A 25,417-nucleotide genomic window follows, 5' to 3' on the forward strand; every position below is an offset into this window, starting at 1 on the left:
ATATCTAGCATCTAATAAAAAATTACTAGACCTGCTTCTTCCAGGCACCAAATAAATTAATTAATTAAAAAAGAAAATGTGACCTATAGTCAGCAGAAAAATCAGACAATAAAAATAGAGTATTGTATGGCTAAGTCCCTTTGCTGTTCACCTGAAACTATCACAACATTGTTTGTTAATCAGCTATACCCCAACACAAATTTAAAAGTTTTTAAAAAAAAAAAATAAAAATAGACCCAGAAATGACAGAATTTATTAAATTAATGGCTAAGAGATTTTTTACCATCTATTATAAGTTCAAGAACAAAGAAAATCATAAATAAAGTGAGGAAAGAAATAGAGACTACAAAAAGGAAATGGAAAAAATACTGTTATGGCTAACAGCAAATTAAACAATGCAATTGAAAGATCAGTGATCTTCAAGACATAGAAATAAAAAAACTGCCTAAAGTAAAGTATATAGAGAAAAGAAAGCTGGCAGGGGGATAAATAGAGCCTCAGTGACCTGTTGGACAATAATCTTTTAGAAGAAATGGAGTAGCCATCATGGTCAACAAAAGAGTCCGAAATGCAGTACCTGGATGCAATCTCAAAAACGAAAGAATGATCTCTGTTCATTTCCAAGGCAAACCAATCAGTATCACAGTAATCCAAGTCTATGCCCAACCAGTAACGCTGAAGAAGCTGAAGTTGAACGGTTTTATGAAGACCTACAAGACCTTTTAGAACTAACACCCAAAAAAGATGTATTTTTCATTATAGGGGGACTGGAATGCAAAAGTAGGAAGTCGAAACACCTGGGGTAACAGGCAAATTTGGCCTTGGAATATGGAATGAAGCACGGCAAAGACTAATAGAGTTTTGACAAGAGAACACACTGGTCATAGCAAACACCCTCTTCCAACAACAAGAGAAGATTCTACACATGGACATCACCAGATGGTCAACACCGAAATCAGACTGATTATATTCTTTGCAGCCAAAGAAGGAGAAGCTCTATACAATCAGTAAAAACAAGACCGGGAGCTGACTGTGGCTCAGATCATTAACTCCTTATTGCCAAATTCAGACTTAAATTGAAGAAAGAAGGGAAAACCACTAGACCATTCAGGTATGACCTACATTAAATCCCTTATAATTATACAGTGGAAGTGAGAAATAGATTTAAGGGACTACAACTGATAGATAGAGTCCCTGATGAACTATGGACTGAGGTTCGTGACATTGTACAGGAAACAGGGATAAAGACCATCCTCATGGAAAAGAAACGCAAAAAAGCATAATGGCTGTCTGGGGAGGCCTTACAAATAGCTGTGAAAAGAAGAGAAGTGAAAAGCAAAGGAGAAAAGGAAAGATAAAAGCATCTGAATGTAGATTTCCAAAGAATAGCAAGAAGAGATAAGAAAGCCTTCCTCAGTGATCAATGCAAATAAACAGAGGAAAACAACAGAATGGGAAAGACTAGAGATCTCTTCAAGAAAATTAGAGATACCAAAGGAACATTTCATGCAAAGAAGGGCTCAATAAAGGACAGAAATGGTATGGACCTAACAGAAGCAGAAGACATTAAGAAGAGGTGGCAAGAATACACAGAACTGTACAAAAAAAGATCTTCAGATCTTCACGACCAAGATAATCAAGATGGTGTGATCACTCACCTAGAGCCAGACATCCTGGAATGTGAAGTCAAGTGGGCCTTAGAAAGCATCACTATGAACAAAGCTAGTGGAGGTGATGGAATTCCAGTTGAGCTATTTCAAATCCTCAAAGATGATGCTGTGAAAGTGCTGCACTCAATATGCCAGCAAATTTGGAAAACTCAGCAGTGGCCACAGGACTGGAAAAGGTCAGTTTTCATTCCAATCACAAAGAAAGGCAATGCCAAAGAATGCTCAAACTACTGCACAGTTGCACTCATCTCACACGCTAGTAAAGTAATGCTCAAAATTGTCCAAGCCAGGCTTCAGCAATATATGAATCGTGAACCGTAAAAAAATTGGCTTAAAGCTCAACATTCAGAAAACCAGATCATGGCATCTGGTCCCATCAGTTCAGTTCAGATCAGTTCAGTCGCTCAGTCGTGTCCGACTCCTTGCAACCCCATGAATTGCAGCACACCAGGCCTCCCTGTCTGTCCATCACCAACTACCGGAGTTCACTCAAACTCACGTCCATCGAGTCGGTGATGCCACCAGCCATCTCATGCTCTGTCGTCCCCTTCTCCTCCTGCCCCCAATCCTTCCCAGCATCAGAGTCCTTTCCAATGAGTCAACTCTTCACATGAGGTGGCCAAAGTATTGGAGTTTCAGCTTTAGCATCATTCCTTCCAAAGAACACCCAGGACTGATCTCCTTTAGAATGGACTGGTTGGATCTCCTTGCAGTCCAAGAGACTCTCAAGAGTCTTCTCCAACACCACAGTTCAAAAGCATCAATTCTTCAGCGCTCAGCTTTCTTCACAGTCCAACTCTCACATCCATACATGACCAGTGGAAAAAACATAGCCTTGACTAGACGGACCGTTGTTGGCAAAGTAATGTCTCTGCTTTTGAATATGCTATCTAGGTTGGTCATAACTTTCCTTCCAAGGAGTAAGCGTCTTTTAATTTCATGGCTGCAGTCACCATCTGCAGTGATTTTGGAGCCCCCCAAAATAAAGTCTGACACTGTTTCCACTGTTTCCCCATCTATTTCCCATGAAGTGATGGGACCAGATGCCATGATCTTCGTTTTCTGAATGTTGAGCTTTAAGCCAACTTTTTTACTCTCTTCTTTCACTTTCATCAAGAGTCTTTTTAGTTCCTCTTCACTTTCTGCTATAAGGGTGGTGTCGTCTGCATATCTGAGGTTATTGATATTTCTCCTGGTAATCTTGATTCCAGCTTCTGCTTCTTCCAGCCCAGCGTTTCTCATGATGTACTCTGCATATAAGGTAAATAAGCAGGGTGACAATATACAGCCTTGACGTACTCCTTTTCCTATTTGGAACCAGTCTGTTGTTCCATGTACAGTTCTAACTGTTGCTTCCTGACCTGCATACAGATTTCTCAAGAGGCAGCTCAGGTGGTCTGGTATTCCCATCTCTTTCAGAATTTTCCACAGTTTATTGTGATCCACACAGTCAAAGGCTTTGGCATAGTCAATAAAGCAGAAAAAGATGTTTTTCTAGAACTCTCTTGCTTTTTCGATGATCCAGCAGATGTTGGCAATTTGATCTCTAGTTCCTCTGCCTTTTTTGAAACCAGCTTGAATATCTGGAAGTTCATGGTTCACGTATTGCTGAATCCTGGCTTGGAGAATTTTGAGCATTACTTTACTAGCGTGTGAGATGAGTGCAATTGTGCAGTAGTTTGAGCATTCTTTGGCATCACCTTTCTTTGGGACTGGAATGAAAACTGACCTTTTCCAGTCCTGTGGCCACTGCTGAGTTTTCCAAATTTGCTGGCATATTGAGTGTAGCACTTTCACAGCATCATCTTTGAGGATTTGCAATAGCTCAACTGGAATTCCATCACCTCCACTAGCTTTGTTTGCAGTCCCATCACTTCATGGCAAATAGATGGAGAAACGGTGGAAACAGTGACAGACTTTATTTAGGGGTCTCCAAAATCAGTGCAGATGGTGACTGCAGCCATGATATTAAAAGATGCTTGCTCCTTGGAAGAAAAGTTATGACCAACATAGACAGCATGTTCAAAAGCAGAGACATTACTTTGCCAACAAAGGTCCGTCTAGTCAAGGCTATGGTTTTTCCAATGGTCATGTATGGATGTGAGAGTTGGACTATAGAGAAAGCTGAGCACCAAAGAATTGATGCTTTTGAACTGTGGTGTTGGAGAAGACTCTTGAGAGTGCCTTGGACTGCAAGGCGATCCAACCAGTTGTCCTAAAGCAAATCAGTCATGAATGTTCTTTGGAAGGACTGATGTTGAAGCTGAAACTCCAATACTTTGGCCACCTGATGCGAAGAGCTGACTCATTTGAAAAGACCCTGATGCTGGGAAAGATTGAAGGTGAGGGGAGAAGGGGATGACAGAGGATGAGATGGTTGGATGGCATCACCAACTCAATGGACATGGGTTTGAGTAAACTCCAGGAGTTGGTGATGGACAGGGAGGCCTGGTGTGCTGCGGTCCATGGGATTGCAAAGAGCTGGACACAACTGAGTGACTGAACTGAACTGAACTAGTCCCATTCATGAGAACTCCACCCTCATAACCTAATCATCTCCCAAAGGTCTCACCTCCTAATACCCTTTGGGGGTTAGGATTTCAACATTTGAATTTGGGGTGACATGAACATTCAGACCATAGCAACTGTCTTGATTATTTGATGAAGGAGCTAGGTCTCCATTGGGTAGATGAAAGGGAAATGACCAAAGATTATTGTCTGATGAAATGATACCATCAATGTTGGGCTTAGGGGAAGTAAATCTTTTTGAAGAACAAAGTGTGTGGGACTGATTGGGGAAGTGGGTAGTGGAGAGAGATCTAAGTTGGAGACTAGTTAGTGTGCTTTTGCAGTCGCTCAGACAAGACACTCACCTAGTTAGGGATAAAAATTATATGACTGTTGTGAAAATCAATAGCCTCAGGCTGCTTTCAGTGTTTGGAGATACTGGACAGGCTTATCTTATAGATGGTCTGGTTAGAGAAAGGTTAGGAATTATTAGTGAGTGAGTGAAGTTGCTCAGTCGTGTCTGACTCTTTGCGGCCCCACAGACTATAGCCTACCAGGATCCTCCGTCCATGGGATTTTCCAGACAAAAGTACTGGAGTGGGTTGCCATTAACACAGAGGTAATTATTGAAATCACAAAATTGAAAGCAAATTCACCACCATGCTGCCAAGCGTTTGTACTTACTTGCTCTCCCCTACCTTTCTTGAGAAGCTAGTCATGATCTTCTTTAAGATCTAACTCCACCATTTAGCCTCCCCATCCTCCACAGTCAGAATAGCTTCTTTCTTAGCTCTCCCTCAGCTCATTACTGATACCTCTACCACTGCACATTAGATTTGACTAGTACTTAGTGATTTACATGACTGGTGCAAAAGTAGTTGCAGTTTCAGACCATGAGTTTTAAATCATTATAACTAGGCTCAGACACATCTTTATTAATCAGAATAAGAATCATTATAATCAACACATTTTTGTCAATGAAAAATAAATTTTTTTACTCCTATAGTGTAAAAATCCATGCTTCGAGATTCGATGAACTCTTGAAAAGCATTTTTGCATGCTACTGGTTGTGGAAATATTTTCACTCTAAAAAATTATGGAGATGCATGAAGAAATGGTAATTGGTTGGTGAGAGGTCAGATGAATATAATGGATGAGGTGAAACCGTAGCCCAATGTGTTCAAATTTTGAAGCACTGGTTGTGTGACATGCAGTCGGGCATTGTTTTGGAGAAGAATTGGGCCTGTTCTGTTGACCAGTGACAGCTGTAGGCTCTGTAGTTATCAGTACATCTCATCAATTTGCTAAGCATGCTTCTCAGGTATAATGGTTTCACGAGGATTCAGAAAGCTCTAGTGGATCAGACCAGCAGCAGACCACCAAACAGTGACCATGACCTTTTTCTGGTGCAAGTTGGGCTTTGGGAAGTGCTTTGGAGCTTCTTCTCAATCCAACCACTGAGCTAGCTGTCCCCTAAAATCCACTTTTTGCTGCATGTCATAATCCAGTCGAGAAATGGTTAGCTGCTGTTATGTAGAATAAGAGAAGACAACACTTCAAAATGAATTTTCTTTTTTGATTTGTGGTCAGCTCGTGAGGCACCCACTTATCGAGCTTTTTCACCTTTCCAACTTGCTTCAAATGCCAAATGACCTTAGAATGATCCATATTGCATTCTTTGGCAACTTCTCATGTAGTTGTAAGAAGATCACCTTCGATGATCCTTTCATTTGCTTGTTGTCAACTTCTGATGGCCAGCCACTGCACTCTTCATCTTTGAGGCTCTTGTCTCCTTTGCAAAACTTCCTGAAACACCACTGCACTATACATTGGTTAGCAGTTCCTGGGCCAAATGTGTTGTTGATGTTGCAAGTTATCTTGCTGCTTTATAACCCATTTTGAACTAGAAAATTTCTCAAATTTGCTTTTTGTCTAATATCATTTCTATAGTCTAAAATATATATAAAATAATGTCATTAGCAAAAAATGTAACACATTAACATGATTATAATATAAACACATTTATTTAAGAATGTATTCTAATATCAAACAGTAAAGTTCAACAATGCAAAAACCACAATTAGTTTGTACCAAACTTAATACACTGTGCTCATAACTGCCTCTCTCCAAACTAGCCCAGTGATTAAGATCCAACAAATAATCAAAATAAACTTTAATCAAACCAAAGATCCAGGATACTTAAAGGTTTATTGTGAGAAATCCTGTTGCAAAGCAAATAGTCTCTCCATAATAATAATTTTGAAAGTATAGGGACTTTCCTGGTTGCCTAGTGGTTAGGATTCCAGGCTTTCACTGTCATGGCCTGGGTTCAATCCCTGGTCAGGCAACTGAGATTTCACAAGCCACGGGGGCATGGCCAAAAAAAAAAAACCTAAAATATGGATTCCTCTATAACCTATGAACTTGCAAATCATCAAACACCTACTTACAAGTTAATTAAATCTTAATAATTGTAGGGGCCTTATACAAGGGAACTTGGGCTTTTGGTCTCATACTGAAGTGGCCAATCAAGTTCTCATTAACCTCTCAGGTGTGCAAGGCACAAATTTTCCCTCATCTTCTGTTTTTCCATAAAGCTTATGGCTTCATTCATTCAGCCAAATATTTGAGAATTTACTATATTAGGCATTGGGATGCAACAATAATAAATACAAGCCTAATGCTCCAGGAGCGCATGATCTAATAAGGAGGAGAATGGCTAACAAGAAAATAAGTGTGACAGCATAATGTAATAAATGGCATTATAAACATTAAAGGTGGAGTGTTAAGGAAGGAAATTAAGACACCTAGAGGGCTTCCCTGGTGGTCCAGTGATTAAGACTCTGGGTTTCCACTACATGGGGTATGGGCTTGGTTCCTGGTCAGGGAACTAAGATCCCGGATACAAAAAAAAAAGAAAAAGACCCCTAAATTAATATTTGACGGTAACAGAAGTCTTCCCAGGGAAGATAACATTTAGGCAGAGATCCAAAAGTTAAGAAAGAATTGATTAAGGAGAAGGGATCAGCAAGAGCATTCTTGGCAGAGGAACCATCAGGGACAAAGGACTAAGGCTCAGAGAGAATATGGCTCATTCAATGAACTGAAAGTAGTTCAACAGAATTGAAGCCATTTGACCAGAGTTAAGGAATGGCAAGAAATAAGGCCAGATTGAGTGGGACCTTAACAGTTAAGCTACAAACTTTTGAACTCTTCAGATAGTTCATTAAGGCTGACTTCCCAGTTGGCTAGAAAGATTGTGCCAAGTGACTGTGTGGAAATCAGAGGATATGTAAAAATTAAGTGACAGCTTAATTTCGGCTGTAAATTCCTCTTCTTGTTTGCCCCACAATGCCATCTTGGGGTGGCATCTGATAAGGTAAAATTTCAAAAGAGCTGTCCTAGGACTTCCCTGGTGTTCCAGTGGTTAGGATTTGGTGCTTTCACTGCAGCGGCCCAAGCTCAATCCTTCACTGATGACTTTCAGAAATAAACAGTAAGGGAGATACTAGGGCTCCATTGCTAGGCAGCACAATAATGATAATACATGCAAATTAATATCAAATTAAATTTGTTCTGTTACATTTTATTATAACACTAACTTCTGTTCACTGAGGTCTGAGCAAACATGGACAGAAATCAGTGTTGCTAATTTGGTGATACATGTAATTTTTTAAAAGCAAAAAGAACACTACTCTGAACACTTATCTTCCTGTGACCAAATGAAGAAGATAAAACAACTACTAGAAGCTGAAAAGAAAAGAGACAAAGCAAGACATGTTATCTACTTGAGTTTATTCTGTTCTTTTTTAAAAAAGGAAAAAAAAAAAAAAAAGAGGTGAGGGATGGAAGGGGAGATAACCCATAAACACTGTGAATAGGAACCAAGACTCCAAGACTTGGGTGTACTCCCCCACTCCTCAACCTCAGTTCTCCAAGAGACTCCCACCCACCCAATTTTCTTTTAAACAAGACACCCAAATCAGCAGCAAAGGTACCTGGGATAGTCACTGAGATCTTGAACACTGGGGATAGGAGAGAGAGAGAAAAGTCCAAAAAAACAGGAGTTAGGGGGAAAAGGGAAGGAATGAAGGAGAGGCTAGGCTCTGGAGGACGGAGTCAGGCCATGAGTAGTGGAAGTGAGCCAGTCCGGGGATACCCCTCCCGACTGCTGCTGCCCACGTTCCCCAGGACCCCAGAGAGCCCCACGGTTTGTTCTGCAGTCCATCCCCTAATCCCCGAAGGCCTCACAGGCCCAGCTCCAAGTCCTCAAGCTCCTCCTCCAATGCCCTCCTCCTCGCTAGCTTCTCCAGCTGCTCTTTGCTGGGCTGGCTGATTTCTCCAGCCTGGATCCGCTGCTGCAGCTCTTCCACCTGCCGAAGCTTCTTCTTTAGGTTCTTTATCTTCTTGGCCTTCTCAGTGGTGGTAGCTGAGTCGGATTGGTCTGAGGCGGCCGTAGGCGCTGCCCGGGAGGCCTGTGGGGCACTGGGGACCTGAGCTGTCTCTCCCAGGGACACCTTCTCAAGAGTCCGGCTCAAGGCCTCCGCCTCCCCTTTCTCTTGCTGCTGCCGCCTCTTCTCCTTCCGCTTCAGGTTGCGTTTGGCGGTCTTCGAGAGGGCTGGCTCACCGCCTTCAGGCCTGGATGCGGAGATGGGGGCAGTGGCCTCTGGGCTCAGGCCGGGGGGCAATTCTGGTTTACTCTTGAAAAACTTCACATACTTGTTCTCATACCTGTGGGGAACAGTGTCAAAGAATCACTGACCTCTCGAGTCTTTTTCCCAACCTCATAATTTACATCATCAGCCTTTTCATTCTCCTGCTGCCTTCCTCTTCCTCCAGGCCCTCCCCAGCTTTCCTCAGCTCTGCAGATTGGAGGGTCCTTAGGTTTTGGTGGCTCAGATGGTAAGGCCTGCAATGCAGGAGACTCAGGTACGATCCCTGGGAATGACAATCCACCCCAGTATTCTTGCCTGGGAAATCCTATGGACAAAGGAGCCTGGTAGGCTACAATCCATGGGGTCGAAAAGAGTCAGACAGAGTGACTAACACACACGTAGGTCCTAAAGCTCTGGATCTCTGAATGCTTTTACAGATTCTGCTGATCAGAGGTCCTAGAAACTGGACTAGTCAGTCATTTGGTTACTCATCCCTCACTCACCTCTGAATCCCAGCCCCCTCCTTCCATTTCTTAGGATCTTGGGACCAGGAAATTCACATGCTCTTTCTTGCTGTATGGGGCCCATTAAATACCCCCACCTCATGCCTAACCACTCACACTGGGACCTCCTCCTGGGGCACATAGCCTTCTTTCACCCTCCGCTGCTTTCGCCAGGTCCCGTCAGGTCGCTGTGTTGAGGCGATGTACTTGCCTGAAATGGGAGAATTAGGTTGGAGAGTTACTCTAATTTTCAAATAGCTCCCAAGATGAAAGAATGCATGAGTGCACAGTTTCCCCCAGTCCCTTCCACTAAATGCACCCAATAAGGCATTGTTTTCTCGTATCAACCTTTACTCTCTATTTACTGAGTGCCTATACACTGTATAATACACCATTCCTGCCCTCAGGGAGTTTCTATCTTTATAATCTAGTTGGCAAGATGCAGCAGACACAGAGGAAGTTTAAAAAAACACAAGCAACATGAGAACATCAAAAGACAGTACATGAATAAGAAGCCAGAAAGGGCAAAAACAAGAATCATAAGAGGGAGAAATAACCAGAGATGTTCTAGAAAAGAAGTTTTACTAAGGTGGATGGTTAAAAACATTGGTCAACTTTCAGGAATCCATACTGTAGAAATAGGGGCCAGCACACAAGGCTATATGCAAAGGATGCTCACATTATAATAATGTTGCTATATTATTTAAATTAGCAAAAAGCTGAAAGCAACTTAAATAGCCATCAACAGATGAGTGATCAAATAGATGTAGGTCATCCGCAGGATATAACACCATGTTATTAAAAAAAAAAAAGTTAGATACAAATGAACTGACCTTGAATGGTATCCATGATATACTAAGTGAAAATGCAAGCTGCAGGATAATATGTAGAGATCCTCAAACTTTTTTCAGAATCTCCCATACACTCTTATTTTGTAATATTATACATTTCATGATGAAATTTGTTTTTAAATCACAGCCATTAATGTTATCAGAAAACTCTTTACTGTGAAGCTCTTGTGCTCACAGTGGCAGATACAAGTTTTCCAAAATTCTAATCTCCACCTGAAGGCCTGAATTTTATCACTGGCAATAAGCACTGTCAGTTGATTTCCATGAAATGACAGGCTCACTTCTTTCGTTTACAGGAAAATGCCTATCAGATACTCAGGTCTGAATTATAGTTTGTCAGTCTTTCTTCCAAGTAAAAATAGAGTTCCATGAAGAGGAAGCTTGTTCAGCTTGCAAGCTGGACAACTGTGCCAGTGCTATTCCTTGAGACGCCACGTCACTTCGGGGGGCAGCAGTGTCTCATGCGTCCCTCCCATTTAATTTACAGAGAACACTAAAAAGACATAATTTTCAGTTATGAGTAAGTTCTGGGGATATCAGGCACAGCATGGTGACTATAGGCAGCAAAGCTGAATTATATACTTGAAAGTTGCTGTGAAGAGTTTTCATGTTATCATAAATCAATGAAATGGTAATTATGTGGGGTAAAGGGTATGTTCAGTTCAGTCACTCAGGAGTGTCCAACTGTTAACTAACCTTATTGTGGTAAACCTTTCACAACATATGTAGTGTATCAAATCAAATCACTACATTGTACATCTATAACATTGCATATGTTTTATGTCATACCTCAATAATGCTGGAAAAATAATAAATAAAAAGATGTGTATTTAAGGGCCAGCCAGGGTTTAATCAAATTAATAATTTTTAAACTTTCGAAATAAAAAAAAATTTTGGCCATGCTTCTGGGCATGTGGGTCTTAGTTTCCTGACCAGTGATCAAACCTGTGCCCACTACAGTGGAAGCGTGGAGTTTTACCACTGCACCGCCAGGCAAGTCCAAAACTAATAATTTTTATTGCATCATCAAGGACATTCTTAAGTGAAACTGGCATTATTTATTATAAGCATGTAGCAGTGAAGAACACAGTAACTAGTACAATGTTGGTCCCACCACCTTGATTAGTGGTAAAGGGTCACAGTTTTACTCACTATTCCTTTTGTACCCTCAGTGCAAACACTTCAACCCAGTAAAAGAGGCAAATAGCATCTTACTATATTATCAAAATAGCTGTGCTTGTAGACCTCTGAAAAGGGGCTTAGGGAATCCCCAAGGCTCCTGGACAACATTTGGAGAAGTGCTGGTGTAGAGGAGGCTCCCATTCTTGTTGGGGCAAGGAGCAGCGCTTAGAGGCCCTTATGGTTTATGTACAGGGACAAAGGAAAAGGTGTGGAAGGACACATACCAAGATTATCAAGACCTTAATGCTGGTTACCTTAAGAGGGGCAACCTGGAAGTAGATGTGGTAGAAACCATTAACCTTTAATAACATAAGTTTCACAAACATATATTTATATCTTATGTTACATGTGTTTTTTTTTTTTTTACTATAACTTCTGTTTTAAGAAGGGGAGGCAAGAAAGTAAAAAAGATTAAAAAAATAAAAAGTCAAGTCTAGAGCCTCCCACATGGACTACACAGTGTTATCTGTGTTCATAATGCAAATATCATTAATAAACTAAAACCAAAAAAATATAAATGAAAAATGGGTAAGATTTGACAGGTAGGGGGGATGGGAGAAAGGACAAACATGAGCCAAGAAAGGTTGGATTGTGGGGACGGCCTGGAGTATGCAAGGAGCAGACAACAGAGGTGCACAGGAGAACCAGACAGCTCATGTTGGGGAATAATACAAAGCCACGTCAGAAACTACAAATAGGGCCATGTCTTAGAAAGTCTTAAAAACAAGGGCAAGGAATTCAGAATTTATCAGTGAATGAAAGAGGGACATTGAGAACATTGCTTAGCTGCAACAGCTTAGAGACAAAAATAAAAACTCAATAAGGAGAAAACAGAGGCTCTACTGAGAGAGGACTGAGATTAGGGCTTTGGAGAAAGAATCAAACGAAAGCAAATGAAAACGGAAGGAGAACAGATTCTAAACAGAATCCTATTCTAAAACAAAACTTCCGACATGGCAGTGTACACGGCCTGGGCAGGAGATGGTGACTAGACCAGCCTGGCTGAATCAGGGCTGATGTAAAGTAAGTGAGAGAATGTTCAGACTTCGAAATGCCAGTTAAGGAGTTTAATATCTGTCACATGGCATGCATTCACTAAATAGCTGTCAAATGAATGAATCTTTTATCCAATGCAGAGTTTTAGGGCAATTAATCTGGCATGATGAAAAGATGAATTGTTAAGGGAAAACACTGGAAACTGGGGAAATCAGTTAGGAAAAAAAGACTGCAATAATCCTGGCATGAGACAGAACTGGCTGAAAAAGGAAAAGAAGAGAATGATGCCAGATACATTATCAAAGAAACAACAGCACTTGGTAATTCACTGACTAGGGGAGGGGTAAAGAGTTTTAAAGTCAAAGACAACACACTTTGTTTCAGTAAAATCAATCTTGAAAATTTAGCATGAGGAAATAGTTCCAACTGGAAAAAACAAAGAAAAAAGAGACAGTAATTATGAAACCATGGCAGTATTTATAAATAGCTAAAAATTAAAAACAAACCACATCCAGTTATATAGGAATGGTTTATAATACAGCCAGGAAAAAAATGATAATTTTAATCATTAATATGATGTAATGGAATGTAAAACATATATATCCTATGATTTCTAATATTAAATGTTAGATTCATAAATTACAAAAAGAATGTGCAATATGCAAAGCTGTTTGGTGACTGGATTATGAATAACTTTTCCTTTCAAAAATTCCCATTAATGTTGTTATATTGTGGGGTTTTAAAAATCTCATTTTGGGTTTCAGATCTAAACGGCTTAGAGAATGAGTACACAAAGGAGGGTGAAATTATTTTTGACCAGGTGACTTATAGAGATTTTATGTAGGATAAAGCAACTTTGTGATCTTGGGAAGACAAGCAAGATTTAGACAGGTAGGGGCAGGGGTGTGGTTATGAGGAAAGAGAAGAAAGGGAAGTATTTCAGGCTTATGCTGCTAAGTTGCTTCAGTCGTGTCTGACTCTATGCGACCCCAGAGACAGCAGCCCACCAGGCTCCCCCATCCCTAGGATTCTCCAGGCAACATAAATAAAGGGACAAATTACTCTAGTCATTCACCTGCCTAAATTTCTTCCTGAATTCCTGTTTCCCTCAGCGTATTTGGATGGACATGAAACCACACACAGAAGCCTTCTTGACCCTGGTCCTGCTAGTCTCCAGCCTCTATGCTGCTCTGGCTACTGAAATAGTCACAAATCTCACCTGACTGTGTCTGTAATCTCTATGCTCTTCCTTTGGCTTGGAATAGACTTTTCTTTATTCTTAATGACTGCTGGTCTTTAATTTTTATGGGCTCCAAAATCACTGCAGATGGTGACTGCAGCCATGAAATTAGGAGACACTTACTCCTTGGAAGGAAAGTTATGACCAACTTAGACAGCATATCAAAAAGCAGAGACATTACTTTGTCAACAAAGGTCCATTTAGTCAAGGCTATGGTTTTTCCAGTGGTCGTGTATGGATGTGAGAGTTGGACTATAAAGAAAGCTGAATGCCAAAGAATTGATGCTTTTGAACTGTGGTGTTGGAGAAGACTCTTGAGAGTCCCTTGGACTGCAAGGAGATCCAACCAGTCCATCCTAAAGCAGATCAGTCCTGGGTGTTCATTGGAAGGACTGATGTTAAAGCTGAAACTCCAATACTTTGGCCACCTGATGCGAAGAGCTGACTCATTTGAAAAGACCCTGATGCTGGGAAAGATTGAGGGCAGGAGAAGGGGATGACAGAGGATGAGATGGTTGGATGGCCTCATTGACTCAATGTTAATGGGTTTGGGTGGACTCTGGGAATTGGTGATGGACAGGAAGGCCTGTCGTGCTGCAGTTCATGGGGTTGCAAACAGTTGGAAACAACTGAGGGACTGAACTGAACTGGTCTTTAAAGGTCAAGTTCAAGTATAAACTCCTCAGTGAAGTCCTTCCTGACCTTTCCACCCCAAACCCATTTAGAAGTTGCCCTTTGTGCACCCACAGCACCTGTTTTGGCCTTTTATCAGGATCTAATGTTTAACATGATTGTTTGCTTGCTTGAGAGCAGAAACTTTGCCTTTGATCTTTGAAGCACAGGGCCTGAACCATGGAAGACTGTAATCAATTCAAATTAATGAATAAATAAATCTAAATATCATATTAGGGAACAGTAAGAATCCAGCATATTTGGGCAAAAAACACATGTAATGGGAAAAGAGGCTAGAAGTAAGTTAGTCAGAATATGAAAGATATCCACCTCTTCTTGAGCTTGAACTCAAGCTTCCTAATGTGAAAACAATGAAGGCCATTAAGGGAGTGGAGATGATCTGCTCAAAGCAGTGCTTTAAGAAGATTAACCTGAAAATGTGTAACATAAACTAAAGGCAGAGGGAAAAAAAAACCCAACAATAGTTTCAATGTGAGAAGACTTGATTTAAATGGTCTGTATGGATGTTGAAAAGAAAATGAAAGAGAAATTTATTATCAAGAGTAAGACGGGATCTGCCAAGACTGCCAACATTTGAATGAGAGGAAATCATTGCGCTACAGTGGATTTAATCTGGTGCTTTTCACGTTTTCTCGTATTTTTCATAACATATCTGTGGGTACACGAGCACACAGTAATAACATTCTTCACACATGGATTTTTAAATGTTTATTGAGTACCTGCTGTTGTGGCAGGCACTGTAACAGGAGCTAAGGATACAACAATGAATAAATAAAGCAAGCAAGGGTCTTGCCTTCTTGTAGCATTCATTCTAATGAAAAAGAAAGGTAAGAGCACTAACTGCAATATCACTCTTGAATGTGGACAATTTGGAGGAGAACATAAACTACTGATATACAGAAAATCCAAAGGATAAGACAATTTTATGAAAATGACTAATTCAACTCTAGGAAGGCAGTGTTTTTATATGGAATTAAGGAGAGACAGCTGGGGCTTCCCTTGTAGCCAGTCGGTAAAGAATCTGCCTGCAGTGCAGGAGACCCGGGTTTGATCCCTGGGTCAGGAAGATCCCCTGGAAAAGGAAATGGCAACCCACTCCAATATTCTTGCCTGGAGAATCTCATGGACAGAGGAGCCTGGTGGGCTGCTGTCCTTGGGGTCACAAAGAGTCAGGCACGACTGAGCGACTAACACACTAACATACAACATAAGGAGAGACAGCTAGAAACAGACGTTTTAAGTAAACTGCATAGAGATTACAGGTGAAGGCTTAAGACTAGTAAATATGGAATGTGAGAAAATATAGGGACAGAAACTTCTTGAACAGCCATCCTAACTGGAAACCCTTGGAGATACAAACAGCCCATTATCACAAAGGAGCACCCATTTTATGTTTTCTTTGGTTTCACTCTCTGGGCCTTGATGGTATCCAAGTGAAGTGAAGTGAGTCACTCAGTCATGTCCGACTCTTTGCCACTCCACAGACTATACACAGTCCATGGAATTCTCCAGTTCAGAATACTGGAGTGGGTAGTCTTTCCCTTCTCCAGGGGATCTTCCAAAGGTACAGTCAAAAAGGAAAGAGAGATTTACAGATTCCTAAACCTAGAAATAAAAACCATGGGCAGAATATCAAGATTCTTAGGTAGAATCTTTTTTTTTTTTTAAGTACGTATTTACTTTTATTTATTTAATTTGGCTTTGTGGGTCTTAATTGCGGTCAGACCCCCTCCAGTGAAAGCAGAGTCTTAACCATTGAACTGCAAGATAGTGTCCTCAGGAGGCATCCTTGAGAGAACCAAAAAGAAGTTAGACCCTGCTACTCTAAGAACTTTGTAAATTTTGTTATTTCCTCACATCTCTTGTTTCATAATCCTCAATCTGTTTGCTTAAATTGAAAAGGGCCTAGTTTTCGGGTGGGAAGGGGCAGGAAGACAGTGAAGATAAAACACAGGAAGGCTTGAAAGAACTCCAAGGGGTGACATGGAAGTGACTGTTAAAGGTGTGTTGAAGCCCTGGTGCCTGCTTCAAAGTTAAGATCAGGGTTACAGATCTGAGCCTGAGGATGACCTCGGGGCCACCAATTATAAGATTCAGGTGTGGTTTCTAACATAGAATATTAAAAAAGAAGATCCAATTTGGAGGAGTGATCCCAGAAAAACAGTCCTGATTATTTTCCTCAAGAAAGAAAAGGTGTCAGCAACACCAGGAAGTAATCCTAGAAAAGAAAGACTGGGACAGTACTATTCCATGGAGACCAAGAGTCTGAAGTTAGGCCAGGTGATTAACAGTATTAAATACTACAAAGGGATTAAGGAAAAGGAGAACTGAGAAGAAAAAGGTTATTGATTTTGGCAATTTGGAAATCCCTAATTATGTTCAAGAATATAACTTCAGAAAAGTAAAGTGGTCAGAAGCCAGACTACAAATTAATTAAATGCAGTAAACATTTATTGAAAGCCTATGAGAAAAATCCTCTACTAATGCTACGGAAATTAAGATCAGTAAACTGGCCCCCGCTTTCAAGAAATTTAGTTTAAGTAAGAAGGGTGGACAAGTTAGGTAAACAAAGAATAAGATAAAAATATAAATGTCTTGGGACTTCCCTGGAGGTCTGGTGGTTAAGACTCCACTCTCCCAAGCAGGGGTCATGGATTTGATCTCTGGTTGGGGAACTAAGATTCCATATGCTGCATGGTTCTGCCAAAAATATATAGATATAGATATATATGAATGTTTTAGGTATCCCTAAGAGACACTGATACATACTAATAGGAGATTTCAAGAGAATAAATAACCACACCCTATTTGATGGGGGAAAGTGACACGAAATTAGGAAAAACTCAGGGACTTGACCTCAAAGACTATGTAATAGTAGTTAATAATAACAATAGTAAATCAGTGGCTGGTATTTGTGTAGGCAGAGAAAGAAAGGGCATTCTGAGAATAACAACAAGCAAAACTACGGCAGTGTAGGGACTTCTCTGGTGGTCTAGTGGCTAATACTCTATGCTCCCAATGCAGAGGACACAAGTTTGATCCCTGCTCAGGGAAACAGATCCCACATGCCACACCTAAGAGTTTGAATGGCACAACCAAGATCTAGTGCAGCCAAATAAACACGAGTAAATAAATAAAAGAACCTTTCAAAAGCAACACAATTTTTTTCAAATATTTATTTATCTGACAGAGCTGGATCTTAGCTGTGGCATGTAGGATCTAGTTCACTGACCAGGGATCGAACACAGGACCCCTCCATTGGGAACTCAAACTGTTAGCCTTTGGACAACAAGGGAAGTCCCAAAAACAATTAAAAAAAAAAAAAAAAAGATGGCACTGCAAAACTCACAGTATGTTGAAAACAATTAGGAAAGAACATTAATAAGTGGCCATAATACACCAGGAATTTTACATATTCCTGGTGATTCTAGACAATAGGTAGATTATCATCATCTACAGCTGAGGAAACAAAGTCTTCAAGAGATCGAAGATATGATTAAGATCACAAAGGCAGCATGCATTAATATGTGCAATCTGAACTACTTACATATCAGCACACTGCTAATTCCCTTGCTTTATACTATACTGCCCAGTTTCACTGGAGGATTTAAGCAGAGACATAGTATGTGATGGGCTTTCCTTGTGGTTCAGCTGGTAAAGAATCCACCTGCAATGTGGGAGACCTAGGTTCGATCCCTGGGTTGGGAAGATCCCCTGGAGAAGGGAAAGGTTACCCACTCCAGTATTCTGGCCTGGAGAATTCCATGGACAGTCCATGGGGTCACAAAGAGTTGGACACGACTGAGCGACTTTCACAATAATAGTATGTGATGATACTGTATTGAAAAGTGGTTTGTGCTCATACTAGAGAGGAGTATCTTTAATGTAAGAGCAAATAGGCTATATGTTAATTTGATAGCCAATTCCAAAAAGATAATAGCAGCTACCCTTTATTGAGTGTTTGCTTCATGCCAATTAATATAAACATTCAGTATTTGTATTAATTTGCCCTATGTTACAATGTCAGTAAACTGTAGAATTCGAATCCAGGCTGTGGGTTCCGAAGGCTGCTTTTTACACTACTATTGTGTATTGTGTTATAAGTGAAAAAGAATACCAGAAAGTTCAACCTCACTAGTAATCAAAGGAAATAAAAATTAAAATAAAATATTATTTTAACCTATCAAAAAAGTAGAATTTTTAAAGATGAGAATTCCAATGTAGTCAAACAAGTGCTAAAACCAGTACTTTCACATATTGTCAATGGTAAAATCCTTTAGAAAGCAATCTAAACAAGAGAATAAGGTAGTCCTAACATTTAGCAGCATTTCCAAAAAATATTGTTATATAAAAACACTACTTCTGTAAGATATTAACAAGGGTTACCCCCCAAAATTTGTTAAGTTTGAGAAACTCTGGGTTAAACACAGGAAAAAAATTTTTTTGGTTCTTATCAACAAAGACTTAAACACATTATGTTCTTATTCATGTGAATATTCTGATGGAAATATGGTTTACAGTGTTTCCTAAATTTATTTGACCACAGGAACCTTATTTTTATTTTAGCCTTTTATTTTATAGCACATCTCATAGGACTACTAAGTGTTCTGAGAGTTACATCCTGGAAAGCACAGCCATTCAGCATGATCCAAATTATGTTAAACAGATAATGCTATATATGTGCATAGAAAGAAAAACTAAAAGGAAACATTAACTGTAGTCATCTTTGGGCTCTGGAATTACCAAACATGCATGTGACTTATTACACTAGTTATGAAAATATTTTCCAAGTTTTCTATAATCAATATGAATTTTATAATTAATTAAAAATAAATAAAAGTTTGTATCCTCCAATCCAGTAAGTCGGAGAAATCTATCCTAAGAAGAAATCCTAAATGCAGACAAAAACATTCATTGACTTTTTATAACAAAAATTCTAGAAACAATCTGGAAGTCCAATAACAGAAAAAAGGTAAGAGAGGGTACATGCTCAAACAATAAAACATTCTGCCAGTATTTTAAAAGATGTTTACAAAGAGTTTTTAATAGCAAGGAAAAATATTTATGTCACGAGGTTAAATGAAAAGGCAACATATAAAAACGTAAATACCATCTGATTAAAAAATGTTCTTAAAGTGCACAGAAAAATAAAGATCAGAAGGGTATATGACAAATTTAACAGTTGACAAATTATACTGAACAAACATTACATAATTAAATTGCACTTGAGCAGTAATCTGGTAACAGTGTGTCAAACTGGAACAAAGAGACAGAGGTAGAACAACTATTTAGGAGGTCATGGCAATATCTGCAGGATAAAGGAAACTAGAATTTTATCAGGCACTTAGATTGACTCAAGTTCTCTGCTTGATACTTTGCACATATAATTTATTCTAAACCAAATCTTTACATAACAGTAACAATTACAGAACCATGTCTTAGGTACTGTCCATGTGCTTCCTTAGGACTTAGGTACTTTCTTAGGACTTCCCTGGTGGCTCAGATGGTAGGTAAAGCATCTGCCTACAACGTGGGAGACCTGGGTTTGATCCCTGGGTCAGGAAGATCCCCTGGAGAAGGAAATGGCAATCTACTCCAGTCCTCTTGCCTGGAAAATCCCATGGACAGAAGAGCGTGGTAGGCTATAGTCTATGGGGCCACAAAGAGTCAGACATGACTGAGCAACTTCACTTTGTTTCTTTTCTATGTGCTAGACATGTACGTTAATTCATTTAAATTTTAATTAATCCTCACAATAATCCTATAATGTAAGAGTTACTATTCCTATTTCATTGATAAGAAAACTAAGTCTTGGATTCCCTAGGCTTAAAATTCCCAAGCCATATAGCTAACCAATATTGAAGACGGAATAACAGTAATGGCAGCAGGAGGAGAAAAATGATACTTTGATGGGGGGTGGGAGGGTGGGATGGAAAGACAATGCGAAAATAACACCCCAGTTACATTTGTTGATAACAAAAACATCTAGTATTCTGATCTTGGTTTCCTACATCATTCTTCAGTAACAAGAACAAGGGCTCCTTGGAGAAATGGAGGATTTTAGTTCTCGGACAGGAAATATACAAGATGAGCCTGGAGCACCTTCTAGTGTCAAAAAGGAAGCACTAAAAAACAGCAAAAACAAAAACAAAAAACCCAAAATAACAAAAACCTACACTGATGAGGGTATGTCAAAGGGACACAGGGCCAACCAAAAGAGCTCTCAATGTTCAAAGCCGGAAAATCTGAACAGTAAAATAAGTAAAATTACCCAAAGTCCATATTGATACAAATAAATTCAGTTCCGTTCAGTCACTCAGTTGTGTCTGACTCTTTGCAACTCCATGGACTGCAACATGCCAGGCTTTCCTGTCCATCAATAAATTACTGAATAAATGTATCGTGGAGAAGAGAAAAATCTGTGCAAATGAATTCCAAACAACGTGTATAAATATTACATTCTTAAAGAAGAATAACTCTTTAAGTGTGGACTGTGGATAGTGACTTTCTTCTGAAGAGTACAAAACAAAAAGGAGAAGGGGAAAAAAGTAACTTCACAGTGGAGAAATTTTACAAATACCACCTCCAGCAGATGATGGTAATTATCAAGAGTAAAAAAAAAATCTATGTGATACTATGTAACTTCAATATGATATAATGAAAATGTCACTTTACTTCTATGGTCCTTCCCTAAAAAGCACTTCAGTTCAGTTCAGTTGCTCAGTCGTGTCCAACTCTGTGACCCCATGAATTGCAGCACGCCAGGCCTCCCTGTCCATCACCAACTCCCGGAGTTACTTAATCCCAATCTAATCATGAGAAAAACATCAAATTCCTACAGAGGGGATCCTACAAAAATACCTGATCAATACTCCTCAAAACTGTCAAGGTCATCAAAAACAAGGAAAGTCTCAGAATCTCTCAGAGTTGAAGGTGACATGAGAACTAAATCTAATAAGAGATCCTGGAACGGGAAAAACAAAAAAAAGGTAAAAACTGAGAAAATCTGAGAAAATCTGAATAATGTATGGATCTTAGTTTATAAGACTTCCTGGTAGCTCAGATGGTAAAGAATCTGCCTGCAATGCAGGAGACCCCAGTTTGAGTCCTGGGTTGGGAAGATCCGCTGGAGAAGGGATAGGCTACCCACGCCAGTATTCTTGGGCTTCCCTGGTGGCTCAGCTGATGAAGAATCCGCCTGTAATGCACGAAACCTGGGTTCGATCCATGGGTTGGAATATTGGTTCGTTAATTGCAATAATAATCTCATACTAAAGTATGATGTTAATAAGGGGGAAACTGAATTTACGGTATATGGGAATTATCTGTATCATTTTCTCAATTTTTCTGTAAATCTACAACTGTTCTAAAAAATAGTCTATTTAAAATTTTAAAAGGGAGAAATAAAGAGAGAAATGATGCAATAAGTTCATCTTAGGTTGGCTAGAACAACGGTGCCTTTAGCATAAATAAGGAAGGAAAAACTGCTAATGATTTTGGTCAGACTGGATTTTAGGTGTCACAGTATATCCAAGAATAAAAGCTACTCACCAAACAATTAGAAAAGGGAACTGACAACTCAGGAGAGAAGCTGGTGCTAGAAAGAAGCCATTGTAAATACTTAACCAACAGGGAATTTCCTGGCAGGCCAGGGGTTAGGAGATTCATTCAGTACTTTCACTGCTGTGACTTGGGTTCAATCCCTGGTCAGAGAACTGAGATTCCGAAAGCCATGAGGCCAAAAAGAAATAAAAAAGTTAAGGAACAAGTAAGCAGTAAGGAAATGGAAATAGTATGTGTGAACCTGATATTCAAATCAAGCTATGAACAGGAAGGAAACGGAAATAACAGACCTAACTTCTCAATGAAATAGAAAGTGAGGCCAGTTGCCACAAGAAGGGAAAGTCACAGAACTGAGAAAGGTAGGGAAAATAGCCATGTTAGGATGTAAGCATATGGAGAAAGAAGAACTGGATGCAACTTCCCTGGTGACCCAGTCGCTAAGACTCTGTGTTCCTAAGGCAGAAGGCTCAGGTTTGATCCCTGGTGGGGAAACTAGACCCCACATGCTGCCACTAAGAGTCTGCATGCTGCAACTAAAGAGTCTGGATGCCACAACTAAAGACTCAGAGCAGCCAAATACATTAAAAAAAATTTTTTAATAGAAGAATTGGAGAAAATGCATGACCTTGACAGAAGTTAACATTGTTGTATTATACCAAATGTGCTACAGTCCACGCCTTTTCTCTAGCCATGCGCTATGGCCTAGAAGCAGAAGCCAAGAAAAAAGTTGGTGGGTATGATTCAAGATAACAGAAGTGCTTGCTTAGTACAGAAGATCAAAATGAATGAAGAAAGCAATGAGGATAGTGACTGGTCACAGAGGTCCAGCAGGCCAGCATCAAAAGTAGTCACAACGGGGATTTCCCTGGTGTCGCTGTGGATAAAAATCCATCTGCCAATGCAAGGGACACCAGTTGGATCCCTGGTCCAGGAGAATTCCACATGATGTCCAACAACGAAGTGCATGTGCCACAACTACAGAGCCCGAGTGCTGCCAACTGCTGAAGCCTGTGCGATACAGCCTGTGCTCTACCACAAAGAGAAGCCCAAGCACCACAAGAGTAGCCCCTGCTTCCCACAACTAGAGAAAGCCCATGCACAGCAACAAAGACCCAGCTCAACCAAAACTTAATTTTTTAAAAACTAAAAAAAAAGAAATAGTAATCATAAAGGTGCTGGTAGACTCAAGGAAATGAAATGGAAAAGAAGTCAAGGACCAGAGAAACTAAAGAGGGCAAAAAGCTGATTCTATGGGTGTGTGAAGTAAAAAAGATGACTAAGGAAGTTAAAATAAGTGATAGGGAGCCCTGTCACTGGTGGTGTTCTGTGTAGTAGGATATGTAGTAGGTCCAGATTGCAGTGGTTCTGATGTGTAGCTGGCTTGAAAATTCAAAGGAAAATCAATAATCTCACGTTGAGGAATTATAAAAGTATTGCAGGGACTTCCCTGTTGGTCTAGGGGTTAAAAGTCCACCTTGCAATGCAGAGGACACAGGTTCAATCCCTGGTAGGGGAACTAAGACCACACATGCCCTAGGGCAACTAAGTCTGCGTGACCCAACGGAAGATTCCAGGTGACACAACAAAAGTCCCCTGTGTGGATGCAGCCAAATCAATAATAAATATGTATCTATAAGTATTCCATAGATGCTGAGTGGAGACACTGAGAAACAGAATGAAATGATATAATACATCTTGTCCTTGTGGGCAGTGGATGTTGGCCCTGAAGTTTTAGAGAAAATGCTACAATTGCATGGCAACATCTTCCAGGAGAATTACAGTGACAGTGGTAGATTGATGACCTGGAAGCAGCAAGGGAAAGCAAAAAAGCAGTGTGATTCCTCCTCTTCTACATGGTCACATGAGAACAGAAGATACCTCTTGGGAGGGTAAGGTGAGATGTCATATCTGAATTTTCATTAAATCAGTTTAAAGAAAACAGTTAATAAGTAGAAATGTACTGGACAATGAGTAATATTTTCAAAAACCACATCAAAAGAGGCAAATTGAAGAAGTACCTACTATGTAGAGAGCAAGAGAAGTTGTACCACTTTGAAAGGTGATGTTGCAGAGAAGTAGCAGAGACTTGGGTTGTCATTAGATACCATATGAGAGGTGGGTTGAGAAGTAACATGGAAAACAAGAAAAGCAAGAGGCATAAAAGGTATATTTTAAAACAGACTGCATGGACCAAAGTACACACACACACTCAATTCTATAGAATACAAATACACAATAAGGACTACAAAAAACAGTAACTCCTTGCCTTGCATAGCATTTTATACATCGCTTTCACATATATTATCTTATTCGATTGTCACTCAATAGATATGCACATTTTTCCTAAAGATGAGGAAATGAGGATGGGGCATAGCCAAAATGAAAATCTTGATTCCCAGTTTTCAACATATCAGCCTCACATACACAGCAGACACTTCAGCAGCTTGGAAAATCTTCTCTGCCTAGAAGAAATAATGGGTTCTATAAACTTGTCAGAGGACTTGAGAGGCCACTAGACACCTTCTCGTTTACCTTCTACCACCTCAGCTCCCTCAACTCTTATCATCATCACCAGAGAAGGTACCGAAGGGTGACGGGTGATGTTATCAAGGGGAGAAATCCAGCTGAAAGTTCTATTAGGTTCCTCTTCTCCTCACACCTCTGGACCTCAATGAACCAACAATTAAGATGAGGAAGAGTGGAAAAAGAACTATGTAGCAATGAGGAGGTCTCCAACAGATACAGCTTTGATAAACAGTATTTAAACGGGGCTCCGGTAGGGTAGAAAGCAGGTACACTGAGAGATGGGGGAGGGGAAAAGGGGGGATCAGGAATTGGAGGGAATTGAGAGTGGAGGCGCCCCCAAGGCTGAAGAACCCAAAAGAGATATGGGATTTCCAAGTGCTGGAGAAAAGCTAAGGGCTCGTGAGGGTCCTGGATCAAGGACCAGCATTGAAGGACCCCAGGGCTTGGGTGACCGGAAGCGGAGACCCCCCCCCAAACAAGAGACCAGAAGGGGGCGCAGGTGACACCCCGTAGGAGAGAATGAATGGAGAAGGCGGTCCGGAGGGCGGGGCAAAGGAGGGGCCCCGGGATGGGCGGGGCACAGACCCCTTTCCAAGTCCGAACCCCTGCCCCGAGAGCCCGGGGAGAAGCGGCTCCGCGACTCCCGCACTCACCGCCGGTCTCGTCAGTTACATAGGGAGTCGCCATCTTGAAAACGCAAACCACTTCCGGCGTGAGCGGGCTGGGGTCCCGCCCCCCTCCCCACCGGAAGTGGAGTCCAGATCGTAACAAGCCACCATTTTAGTCTTAAAGGGAGAGTACACCATTTGGTGGACAGAAGTGAAGGAGGCGTAAAGAAGCTGAAGACTAAAATAAGAGCCGTAGCTTCTTTTACTGCCATTGATACCAATATTGAGCGCCTGCTGCGTATATAGCAGTTCTCTAGGCCCTGAGAGAAGTTCCGAGGCACAGCCCCTATCCTCACCGGCACTCTTCGTCTGTCTAGGACCTGCGGGAGAAAAGGGGGCAAGGCCCACCTGCATCCAGAAGG

General features: G+C 40.5%; 1 protein-coding gene across 2 annotated transcripts; it reads right to left on the bottom strand.

The window, feature by feature from the left end:
• Positions 1-7,956: 7,956 nt before the first annotated feature.
• On the bottom strand, positions 7,957-25,138 carry PYM1 (PYM homolog 1, exon junction complex associated factor). Of its 2 annotated transcripts, XM_040232884.1 has the most exons (4): positions 25,041-25,091; positions 23,884-23,946; positions 9,454-9,547; positions 7,957-8,909 (listed from the first exon to the last, which is right to left on the bottom strand). In XM_040232884.1, the coding sequence occupies exons 1-4, from the start codon at positions 25,072-25,074 to the stop codon at positions 8,426-8,428; spliced, it is 675 nt and encodes a 224-aa protein (XP_040088818.1). In that variant the 5' UTR covers positions 25,075-25,091; the 3' UTR covers positions 7,957-8,425. The 2 variants fall into 2 exon arrangements, with proteins under 2 accessions (XP_040088818.1, XP_040088819.1); XM_040232885.1 differs by lacking the exon at positions 23,884-23,946 and having other exon boundaries at positions 25,041-25,138.
• Between the last annotated feature and the right edge of the window lie 279 nt (positions 25,139-25,417).

Source organism: Oryx dammah, unplaced genomic scaffold, assembly GCF_014754425.2.
Source record: "Oryx dammah isolate SB20612 unplaced genomic scaffold, SCBI_Odam_1.1 HiC_scaffold_29, whole genome shotgun sequence".
NCBI lineage: Eukaryota > Metazoa > Chordata > Mammalia > Artiodactyla > Bovidae > Oryx > Oryx dammah.

Coding starts and splice junctions, on each gene's coding strand:
- PYM1 (XM_040232884.1), bottom strand. CDS start 25,074: ATGGCGACTCCCTATGTAACTGACGAGACCGGCG. Junction 23,947..25,040: donor TGTAACTGACGAGACCGGCG/GTGAGTGCGGGA, acceptor TGACAACCCAAG/TCTCTGCTACTTCTCTGCAA. Junction 8,910..9,453: donor CCCCAGGAGGAGGTCCCAGT/GTGAGTGGTTAG, acceptor TGTTCCCCACAG/GTATGAGAACAAGTATGTGA.